Here is a 12,647-nt window from a genome sequence, read left to right on the forward strand (position 1 = left end):
CCAAAGATGTGACTTCAAAGTTCTCTTAGTATTGTACAAAATCATACATGGACTTGCTCCCTCTTATCTTTCAGATCTGATCTGCCACTATGTCCCGGTCCGAAGCCTACGATCTGAGAGTGCTGGTCTTCTGATGATCCCGAGAGCAAAGAAGTCCTCGGCTGGTTCGAGAGCGTTCTCCATTCGGGCACCGGTGCTGTGGAATGCTCTTCCCCCTGAGATTCGATCTGCAACCTCAGTGGAAATGTTTAAATCTAAACTTAAAACTCACTTCTACTCCATTGCATACGAATAACCTACTCCTCTTGTCGGTTGAAAATAGTTTGTGTAATATAGTGTAACAATCTGTGAAGCCCTTTGAGACTCTTCGTGATTTAGGGCTATACAAATAAAAATGACTTGACTTGACTTGACTATTTAATGTTGTTGCATACAATGTTTCACAACGTTGAAATCAATGACAATTCAAAAGACAATTCTTATTTACCGATAAACTTCAAATCATTGCATCTTCTGCACCAATACAGAGTTGCAAATGTCCAACCTTGAGTACAGTCAAAAAGTTTGGATGTCCAAGCAAACTTTGGATGACATTCTAACCTCCGGGAGAACTGTGAAACAGACAATGCTTTCATGGTCTGGACTTGGATGAGACCACATATGAACAAGCCAAATGACTCTGGGGCCAAACAATGACCTGTCAGTTGTCATTTTGGTAGAGGTTCATTATGACGGACACCGTTTCGTTTTGCAGTCTTTTTTGTTTTAGTTTTATGCACGAATATAGTATTAATGATATTTTGAAATAAAAAAACAAAGCCCCAAAAAGTAATACGTTTTAGTTTAAGTCACGAGATTGTTTATAAAATTGCAATCCTTTCAAATGTCCTGGATCAGTGTCACACTGCACTGTGAAGCTCGGATAACTTAATTCTAAGGAATTGGAATTTGTTTGAGTAGCAAAGTTAAAAAATAAAAATAAAAATAAAAATCGTCCCGTTAAATCAAGAAATGCATGTGAATTAAGTCGAAAATTCCACCCATCGCTACAACTAATAATCTGTTCTGTGATTTCGGTCAAACTTTTGAAAATGTGATTTACATTGCAATGAAATTGAAAGAAATGTGGGTGTTTTAATTGTCCGAGGAATCAATACTTATCACCTGAATCCATTAAAAAAAATTAGGATGGTTTAATTTACTTTTCTATTTTTGACTCACAATACCACATTTTAAAATACATTAGAAATCAAACGTTTTTGTATCTTAACATAGAAAAACCTTTGACAAGGAACTAATAGTTTGAATTGATATTTTCTCAAACATTATTTTCAGAAATTTATATTAATATCTAAAATAGCAGGGTGCATCGAAACATAGGATTTTAAAATGACTTTCTTGTAATTTTACAAGAAAAAATACATACAAATAATTAACATGTCGGTCATAAGATTTTCAAAGTTGAGAGCTACCTTTTAGGAATGGATTAGCACAAAGGGCTGCCACTCTGAAAAATACCCTACCATATTATCGCTTTGTTGTTATCATGTTATTATTATGCTATTACAAGGTTGTAATGATTAGAAGTAGGGTGAAAAAAGGCCACCAAAACATCTGCCTTGTATGGAGCACTGATTGATTTACTTATATCAATTATAGGCAAATTTTGAAAATAATAGAATAATTCATCTTCTACAGGGCAACGATGAGGCCAATGATTTTTAATGCAAGTTAGAGATCAAAGTTCCTAGAGAATCACAATGACCTATCACTGATGAGCGTTTTTCAAAAACAGTTGTTTTTAAGGGGGTACTTGGTGCTAGTTGGTGCCCTCTAGGGCCTAGGCTATAGGATTGGTATTACAGTATTATTATTATGAATAAGAAAATGTATATTACATGGACAATTTGTTGAGTTTTTTTAACCTAACCCTCTGCTCAATAAATTGTAATTGCCAGTATGGGGCACAAGAAAAATATTGTATCAGATATGGCTTCTTTGTTAATAACAAACTTCAAAACTCTCCCTCCAGATGAAACGGGACACGAGAAAGCGGCCATGTCACTCGGGTCAGGGTGACACAACACACTTCTGTTCAACAGCAGGGCCCGACAGCTTTTACTGGTTTACCCCTGTTGCATCACACAGGTGCCCTGCCCATCCCTTAGAACTCATCCAAATATCCCACTATCCTTCTACAACACCTCTCCACTCATTCCTATCACCAACAAGAGCTCTAGCTTCCACTAGATTTAGACTTCTTTCCTGCAGCGCACTCATAACACCATCCATCCACGTCAACCGCGGCCTTCCTCTTGGTCTCCTTCCATTGACTTCTGCTTTGTAGATCCTCTTCAACATTCGCTCCTCATCCATCCTCTCAATAAGTCCAAACCAACCGAGTACTCTTTTATCAGTTCCACTACTACTCCAGTTCTGTCTCTCACAATTTCATTTCTCAATCTATCAAATCTTGTCACTCCTAACATCAAAAAAAACTACAATACCTGAGAAAAAATAGAGATACAGGCTTTACCATTTTAAGGTTTAATTGTAGTTAACAAATTTCCCCCTTGAAATGACATTTATTCCAGCAAGCGGTTTGAAATAATTTGGCCGTTTTAGAGAAGACATCAATCATTCTAGGCTAAGTGGATAAATGATGCAAAAAAGATGGAGCCATTTACCCTGCTTTAATTTTCCATTACGCAATATTGGGACGTGCTTCGAATCTCCAAACGTCTCTTTCTCGCCTTTTCTTCCTCCTGGAATTCAAGCCATATTCCAGACTCGACTAAATAATTCAGGTGCATTATGCGGCTGGTTAAATGGCAAGGAGTAAACAAGTGTGTGAGTCAGGCAGCCGTCTTTGAATCATTCAGTTTGTCGCTCTAAGAAAGCCCTCCATGGCTTCCGCGCGTGTTTCCTGCACTCATTTGCCTTCAGGGTTCTCGGGGGAAATCAGCAGGGACAAACATGCGCGCTTCCTCATTTGGCCATTGTGAGCAGGTGTTGATATTTCCTTTTCTATCAATTAGCTGCAAATTGCAAATGCATCATTCTGTGGATAGGTCACATTGTTGCGTGGTGCTTTTGCGCCCATGGAGTTTGTATTTATTAAACAGTGGCACTTTTGTGAGGTAATTAGAAGCTTTGCATGGGGATGTTACAACCCTTACGATACCAACGGTATCACGATAACATCCCACATGCCGACATTTCTTGTGTAAATACCATGTAAATTATAACTATAGCCTTATCCCCCTTGTTTTATAACCTTATCTTCTCTGTTCCTTTATCTTCTTGGCTCATACCTCACTGTGAATGCGTAAAACTGGAGTGTCATGCCCAATTTCGTTGTCACAATATGTTAACCCATTTTGTAACAATGACAATAAAGGTACTGTATTTTCCGCACTCTAAGGCGCACCTAAAAGTCTTAATTTTTTTAAAAAACTGACCATGCGCCTTATAATACAGTGCGCCTTATATATGGCTCAATATTAAATCGCAAGGTCTCGCAATTTACGCAACAGCCGCCGACTCGATTTTCCCCCGAACGTGGAGTAGTCCGCGGTGTATGCTGGGATTTATATACCGGCGTTTCATTGGCTAACCAATGTGTCAATCATCATTTGACTTGATCACTATTGGCTAAAGTTATTCGGAGCCTCGGATAGGCTAGAGGGCCGAAACAAACCCTGCAATTGGCCGAAAAAGATGTGTCAATCATCAGTCAAATCGATCGCTATTGGCTGAAGTTATTCAGAGCCTCGGATTGGCTAGAAGGCCAAAACAAACCCTGCAATTGGCCGAAAAATATGTGGCAATCATCCGTTAAATCGATCGCCATTGGCTAAAGTTATTCGGAGCATCGGATTGGCTAGAGGGCTAAAACAAACCCTGCAATTGGCCGAAAAAGATGTGTCAATCATCCATTAAATCGATCGCTATTGGCTGAAGTTATTCGCAGCCTCGGATTGGTCAGAGGGCTAAAACAAACCCTGCAATTGGCCGAAAAAGATAAGTCAATCATCCATTAAATCGATCGCTATTGGCTGAAGTTATTCGGAGCCTCGGATTGGCCAGAAGGCCAAAACAAACCCTGCAATTGGCCGAAAAAGATGTGTCAATCATCCGTTAAATCGATCGCCATTGGCTGAAGTTATTCACAGCCTCGGATTGGCTAGAGGGCTAAAACAAACCCTGCAATTGGCCGAAAAAGATAAGTCAATCATCCATTAAATCGATCGCTATTGGCTGAAGTTATTCGGAGCCTCGGATTCGCTAGAAGGCCAAAACAAACCCTGCAATTGGCCGAAAAAGATGTGTCAATCATCCGTTAAATCGATCGCCATTGGCTGAAGTTATTCGCAGCCTCGGATTGGCTAGAGGGCTAAAACAAACCCTGCAATTGGCCGAAAAAGATAAGTCAATCATCCATTAAATCGATTGCTATTGGCTGAAGTTATTCGGAGCCTCGGATAGGCTAGAGGGCCGAAGCAAACCCTGCAATTGGCCGAAAAAGATGACTGAATAGCAAGCTTGCTAAACTACGCCATAAAGAAACATGTTTCATTAGTCTGTATTTGTAAACATTTTACTCTCCTGGATTTAATACACTCACGGTTGTAAGAAGACCATGATTGCGTATCATTATTGAACGTGAGAACTTAGGTGAGCTATGCGGCTTTATATTTTCCCGGTATCTTGTTTTAGAACGATCTTGATGTTGCTGTGATGAGTTGAGTGAATTAAACTCAATTCCAAGTGTTTATTGTCATATGCACAGTAAAGTTGCGAGCGAAAAAAAAAATAGAAACTAAGGAATGGTTAGCATTTCTTGAATCCCAAGACTTTAACCTTCCGAATGATATTTGAAATGATGCATTTGAGTGACATCGTACGGACACCGCATCCGCACGTGTCTACGACACATATTTGCTTCTTTGCAAGCTTTGGGAATGTTAAGGGGGTAATCAGTTGGACTGAATCATCTGACTGTTTTGTCGATGTTCCCATTGTAGCGCCTTATAATCCGGTGCGCCTTATCTATGGAAGATATAGGACCAAAAACTATTTTTTGAGGGTGCGGCCTATAACCCGGTGCGCCCTATAGTGCGGAAAATACGGTATATTCCATTCTTCTACAGAGATCCCTCGGTTTTTCGCGGTAAATGGGGACCAGAACCGATTGCGAAAGTGAAAATCCGTAAAGTAGTGTCGCACCTTTTACACACTTGTTAAGTCTCCCGATTTGGTCGGGAGACTACCGCTTTGGCTACGATTCTCCCGCCTACCGATCAACATCTACCGATTTCTAAAAATTTAATTTTATTTATTTTTTGGTCGCCGAAATTTTTATGTGAACAAAGTTTTGCCGATTAAAATGTAGCCGAATTAATCCATAGTCTCTATCATCGTCTTTTTCGCCGTTCTGCACCGGAAAAAGCTTCGATCGAGACTCGGCAATCATAATCTCGAACTCCACGTGATCTCATTCCTTCGAAAGCAGCAGACGAATAAGAGTGCTACATATGACTATGTTAAAGATTACCAGAAAATTTGGAATAATTAAACATTGTAATAATCACATGTAAACATAAAATAACAAAGTAGATTGAAAAACGAATTTTATTGTTGTCTTTTCAAATGATGATAATAATAATAATAATAATAATAATCGCGCCGGGAAAAAAATCTCCCGATTTCCCATTTCTGAAACTTAACATGTATGCTTTTAGATTTTTTGGGGGCGGCCTTGTCGACCAAGTGTATAATTTGTTGATTACAAAAAAAAAACAAGATTCTTACCTGTAGAGAGCCTGAAACAAGTCTTGGGAGCTGACGCCAAAGGCTTTCTCATATTGATTTTTGCCCTCCCTGCAACATAGAAAACCCAATATATTACCTCTTTTGTCTAACCCACAGGCGTCAAACGGGCAGCCCACGGGCCAAATCAGGCCTGCTAAGGGATTGAATCCGGCCCGCGAGACAACACACACAGAAGCGCAAGAGAAAAACGAGCTGCAGGTTGAAATATGTCAACTTGATGTTGCCAAAGCCAGGTGCCTCAAACAGAGACACTGTGCTTGTATTTATTTCTCTCTCACTCTCTCTATTTTCCACCCCTTTTCTCCAACTGTCTGTCTCTGTCTCTCTCTCTGTGTCTTTTTACCTTCGTTTACTCTCGTTTTTTCCTTTTCTCTCTTTTCCATTTCTCTCTTCCTACCCTTCGTGCTTTCTTTTCTCTTTTCTCGCCTTCTGTCTCTCTATTTCTCTTTGGATTTCTTTCTTCCTATCCCTTTCATACCCCCTCTCTCACGACTTTTTACCTCTTGTTTCTCACGCTCTCTCCCTCTCTCTCTTTTTTTCTTTCTTTGTCCCGCCCTCTCTCCTTTTCCCTCCTGCTTTCTCCTATTTCTTTCTCTCTCTCTTTCTTTCTCTTTAATCTACTAGTCCGGCCCCCGACAGCATGTTTGTTCTATCGTGTGGCCCCTGAGTTAAAGTGAGTTTGACACCCATGGTCTAACCTGTAGTAAGGACCATTGAATGATTATTAACCCGACATGCATTATCTGCAAAAGATTTCATCTAAATTCAATTTGAACTGTCCTCATTTCGATTCTGAAAGACTGAAAACTGCATAGTAAGTATTTGATGACTGCTTTCTGAGGCTTAATTAGAGTGGCTTCATCTTTGGACCATCGTTTTTAATGACTCGTTTTTTTTGCTTTTGGACTTGAACTGGACGTCCGACAGAGCAGCTTTGAGATCATAATGAGGCTGAAATTAATTTGCTCACAAAGAGGTTAGAACAGAGATGTTGATGCGCTGACCATTCAGGCCTAATAACTGTGGGTTTTATTATTTCTTTTGTGCGTTTTTCTGCTGCCATTTCTGCTGCTCTTGAGGTATAAGTATTATAACATGTTATTTGTAAGGTTACGTTACATGTCATGATACTGTTGTAGAAAATAAACTTACATTTGTATAATAGATTTGCATACATTTAGAAAGAAATGTAGAAAGACTTGCTTACAGTTGGGAGAAATGTTGTTTACATCTCGCGAAGGTCTCGGCGGACGAATTAGTATAAAAAATCCTCCTCAAGGGAGGACAAGAGATAACGGCAAAGGGCAAGGTGACATAAACTGGCATAAACTTAAAAACACTTCCAAATAAGGACGGAACCCTGGGCATGTAAGCCTTCAGGCGTGAAAAGGGACGGGGCCAAACCGGGTACACGTGCTACGTTGAAAACTATAAAGACACACGCATATCTTTGATTCGCTGAGTCTCTTGTTGAAATTGTGTATCAATAAAAAGAACTCCCTCTTACGTCATTTTGACTCCTGCATTTCTTTGAACACGTACGAGACGAATTCTCTTCAACAATACGTTCTACTTTGACATGTTAAATATTACGATGCAATATAATACCTTATATGTCATTGTGCGTTAAGATAAGCAATTATTATAAGTCATGATATGATACGATATTACATATGATGCATTGTGTTACGGTACAATACGTTAAATGTTATGATACAATATTGCATTTTGTATTTTATATTGCGATATAATACATTGTGTGTTATGATACGTTACATGTCATGTTATAAACGCTCCCCTACTTACGACCATCCAACTTACGAATTACTGTAAATACAAACATTTTATTCGGGATGTTGAAAAATATCCGGATATTGCTGTAAGACAGAGTTGTATTGGGTGCATCTACTGTATATCAGAGTAGAGGACAGTACTGTAGTGCTTCTTTCCGCCGCTACCAGCGTGTGGCGCTATGAGAGGTCACCTGGCATCCAGCCTGAAGAAGATTTCCGCTTCCTCGTCCTAGTTCGTGTGTAAACATTCTATACTGTATCTCCAGCGTGCTTAGAACTTTGACAATCTTATTGTTTAATATCACGTGCATCCATTTAATGTGGTTGGTGTAAAGTGTAAAGAAGAGGCGATCCATTTCTTTTGAAACGAAAGTGCAATAAGAAAGCTTGATGCGGTTGAGAAAATGGTCGGAACACTTTCTTTTGGCCACGTTTTACCACGGAGGAGGATGGCGCCTAACTCTTGAAGCCCATCTTCCAAAAGTAAGTTAAACTCAACTTTAAAGAGCATAGTCTTATGAAATGTTTATTTTTTAGATCAAAACAATACAGGTTACCTATACAAGCCTTAAACATACTTATATAAACTAAAAAAAGATACTATAATACATTTTTACACTCGGCCGAGTCATACCTAAGACTTATAACATTGGTAAAATGGCGGCGCCCTCTGTTGGCTGCGGCTGCATCGGCTCGCTACAACGGGTCAGGTGTATCGACATTTCGTTCTGTGTACATTGTTACAAAGAATGACAATACAAAGGAAATTATTATTATTATTATTATTATATTGTTATCTGTTGTGATACATTTCCTGATACGATATTATACACTGTATGTTATGATACCTTTATAGGATTGTATATATTATGATAAGTGACATTATACAACGTAAATGATGTAAAAGCTCCGTTCACTGACCTGACTGCATCAGTCAGGTAGTGCCAGCAGAGGTAGATTGTTTTGGAACTGTACTGAATAGAGTGGTAGAGGGTTTCGGGACCTGATCGGGTCAGGTAAAGGCTTGCCATCTCCGTGTTGCTGTAAGACACTAACATAAGACATGCGTGCCAATAAGTTCCCGCGGGTGTCCAAACTAGGGCTGCAACCAACTATTATTTTCATAATCGATGAATCGGTCAATTCTTTTTTTGATTAATCAATGAATCAGAACTTTTAAAGACAATTTTAATTTCCGCCTATTTATTCAAATGTTTAATTTTTGACATATAGAAAACAATTAACAAAAATATATATGGTGCTATACACCTGTAAATATGTAAAATACTGTTTTCCTACCACCTTATCCAAAGATCATAGTATACTTGGACCTATCATACAAAACAAAAAAGAGGAATACATTTCATTTTATGTGTAGCAAATTCAACAATTTTTTTTACAAAATGTCAAAGAATTGCTCATTATTTTTGTTAAATCTTATTAATATTAAGTTGATTTTATTTACCTATTTTTATGTTTTCTCTCCCATGAAAATTGTTAACTTTGTTGCATGATGAATCAGTCAAACACAACAAAGTTAAAACTTTCATGCCAATTTTGTTTCTAATGATCCAATGCTCAATAAAAGAAAATGTTTAAAAAGTAACAACTTTAAAAAAAAAACGGTCTTGGGGTCCTCTGATGAAACCAAATGTGAACTACAACTCCCAGCGTCACAAGAGAATTGTGTGCACTCTTGCATTGATTTGATATACCTGGTCGCTTATACAACAAATCGATGATCCAATTAATTGCCAACGCGTTTAATCATTGATTTGTAATAGGTTAGTTGCTGCAGCCCTAGTACAAACACATTTTCACTTTTTATGTTGGAATGGTAGGAAGAGGAGGTAAGTTTGGGGCCAAATAATCCAGCCCGACCCGACCCTTAAAGTCTGAACCAGCCGGAGCCCGAAAAAATAAATTTATTTGGGGGACCGAGCCCGAACCAAACACAAATTTTCACATTTATTTGTGAGGACTTTTTTGTGTGGAGGAGGGCTTCTCTTCTCTTTCGCTGACTCTTTTTTATTAAAATCATTGACCTTTACGGACACGAACTGCGTTTCACGAAATGGGAGCGGAATCTAGCGCGTGGATCCTCCACAAAGGAAAATAAACTAAGAACAATGATGAATGGATTATTTATAAAAAAAAGGTGTCAGGGAGAGATAAGCCAGGACCGAACGCAAACGAATGATTGACATTTTAGGCCCAACTCGGATTTCGGTTCGGGCTTTGGTCGGGTTCGGGCTTAAGACCAGTAGGAAGTGTAACAAGAGAGGGAAAAAAATGAGACTTGAGACAATCCTCATTGTAAGTCCAATACATGCTCCTGCTTTCTCATTTCAATCCAGGTCCACTCGTACTTACATTACACTCACCTTGTCCCTTTTGTCGATGCGTCTCAAGCAGTTGAAGGCCACAACAAGCGGCTAGTAGCCTCTGGGTGCCGTCCAGGCTGGCACCCAGAGCCTGGCTAATGTCTTCAGCGGACAGAGGACGTCCCGCGCCCAAGAGCACGTCGAACACGCCCAGCTCACAAGCCGTGAACAAAGTCTGGATCGGAGAAGGAAACGTGATGGTTGGCTTGCACTTGAGATAATTTTAAGAAGTTTGGTATGTCATTGGGAGGTTGAGTGGAACAATATTACACTCACGCATATCAATCATCTGTCATGTTTACATTCTTATTCCTTGTGTTCCAGACATTCTCTCAGAAAGCTAATTGGTAAAATTGTTTAAATTACTTACTTCATTCAAAAACTGACACTCTAATGTTAAAAACATCATACTCTGCGTGATTTCAGGCATGAAAACGGATCTGTGGTTAAAAAGGTGAGACGGTTGTAGAGGAGACATCTTCTGGTAAAATGTACAACCCAACCAAATATTGATTTGTTCATTATCTTAACTGAATTCAGCTTCAAGTCGCTTGCATGAAAGCAGGCTAAATTTAGCTTGGCATCAGTTACTACAGTGATAAGTATTTTAAAACTAGCCTTCTCTTGACCGGCCCAACAACCAGATAATCTCCAGACACTACCGGTACATCTGGCACTTCTACTCTCTTCCATGTGAAAAATTAATAGGTTTTATAGCATTTCCGTGGACTTTTTTGATGTGTTGCATCATTTAACCTTTCCAGCATTAACATTTTACAAGTAGGCTATACTGTATTCTCAAGTCAAGTCGTAATTATTTGTATAGCCCTTAATCACAAAGAGTCTCAAAGGGCTGGACAGACTATTGTTACAACATCCCCTTTGTGCCAGCCAGACTAGTTAAAGTCGCGCTTAATCAGTTAGCCCGGATTTCTTGATTCCACGTTCCGTGCCAACCCACTCCGGTTGCTATCGAAATGGCATCACGTTGATCCGCGTGCCAAGAAACTAAAAATACAAATTCACTAAATAAATCAAGAGAGTATGTTGAAGTTTCCGATGGAGGGATTCCTTGAACAGCAATGGTGGATCTTGGCATTCTATTTTTTTTTTATATCTTATCTATGTATCATGACGTATGGGCTGTATTTAACCATTCTCCACCCTGCTAGGCTAGAAACACAGAAATTTGGTTCGATTCTTTAGTTGCCTGATCTTCCATGAGCTTTTGCTTTTAACGTAACAGTTGCACAGAACAAGGGCCTCTAACGCTTGGTTCATTCTATGCAAAACCTCACCAATCTCCCCACCTCCTCTCAATTTTCTTCTTTGAGTTTTTCCTTGCTCTCATGTAAGTTTTAGATCAAGGTATGGTTTAATAATGGTCTTTATTTTGCAATCATCTGTGGTCTGTGCAGCCCTTTGAGACTCCTTGTGAAAGAGGGCTATACAAATAAACATGACTTGACTTCTTGGATCTATTCGATTCACATAGGTCACCCTTTTTGACTTCAAAATTATGATTTTCTCAAAAAGGTGAGTTTTTGATGCATGTAATTGTTTCTGTAGTGCAGTGGTTAATAGTCACCTGACACGCATAAGGTCCCCAGCTGAGACCGGGTGCAAACATACAGTGGCTTGCAAACTATTTGGGCCCCCTTGAACTTTACCTTTTGCCACATTTCAGACTTCAAACATCAAGATATAAGACTGTAATTTCTTGTGAATCATCAACAATACGTGGGACACAACCGTGAAGTGGAACACACTTAATTGGATATTTTACACACCTTTGAAAAAGTGGGTGTGCAAAATTATTTAGCCCCTTTACTTTCAGTGCAGCCGTCCAGAAGTTCAGGGAGGATCTCTGAATGATTCAATGTTGATCTAAATGACTAACGATGATGAATGGAATCCACCTGTGTGTAATCAAGTCTCTATATAAATGCACCTGCACTGTGATAGTCTCAGAGGTCTGTTTAAAGCGCAGAGAGCACCATTAAGAACGAGGAACACACCAGGCAGGTCCGAGATACTGTTGTGGGGAAGTTTAAAGCTGGATTTGGATACAAAAAGATTTCCCAAGCTTTAAACATCCTACCTTCTATCCAATAAAGTGTGTTCCACTTCACGATCCTGTCCCACTTATTGTTGATGCTTTACAAGAAATTATTTTTATATCTTTATGTTTGATGTCTGAAATGTGGGAAAAGGTCACAAAGTTCAAGGGGGCTAAATTGTTACGCAAGCCACTGTATGTTGGTCTGGGGGGCTGGGCGTTCCCAGGCTGGACTTGCCCAAGATGCACCAAACCAGATAATGTTGCTAATTTCCTGTATTATTTTTCCCTTCTTAAATTAAACACATCTATATTTTCACTCATTTTTAATATTTTTCTATTTTACTCAGTTTTTAAATTATGTTGCTGCTTAATTTAGTCTGAAGCTATTTTAACAGAATACAAGTAAGAAAAATATAGGCAACTATTCAAATTGATTTTGATCAAATTCTTCAATTACTTTCCCTTTTCAACTTTCAACTTTATCTGGCTTTTTTATTTTACAATATTTTTTAGTTTGATATGAACCACCGCCCTTGTCATTTTTAATTTATCTTGCTCCACTTTTTTTTTGTA

The 12,647-nt window shown here is 38.9% G+C and overlaps 1 protein-coding gene across 1 annotated transcript in view; it reads right to left on the reverse strand.

Moving 5' to 3' along the window:
- asmt (acetylserotonin O-methyltransferase) overlaps positions 1–12,647 on the reverse strand; it is a 34,433-nt gene that overhangs the window by 21,161 nt on the left and 625 nt on the right. Inside the window, exons 2-4 of the mRNA XM_088352979.1 lie at positions 10,013–10,187; positions 8,550–8,679; positions 5,815–5,883 (exon numbers count right to left, since the gene is read on the reverse strand). Of these exons, the coding sequence (XP_088209105.1) occupies positions 5,815–5,883; positions 8,550–8,679; positions 10,013–10,187 (374 nt within the window). The remainder of the gene's footprint in view (positions 1–5,814; positions 5,884–8,549; positions 8,680–10,012; positions 10,188–12,647) is intronic.

The sequence above is a fragment of the Urocampus carinirostris genome, chromosome 14, assembly GCF_059441175.1.
Source record: "Urocampus carinirostris isolate Australia breed hairy pipefish chromosome 14, RoL_Ucar_1.0, whole genome shotgun sequence".
NCBI classification, from domain to species: domain Eukaryota; kingdom Metazoa; phylum Chordata; class Actinopteri; order Syngnathiformes; family Syngnathidae; genus Urocampus; species Urocampus carinirostris.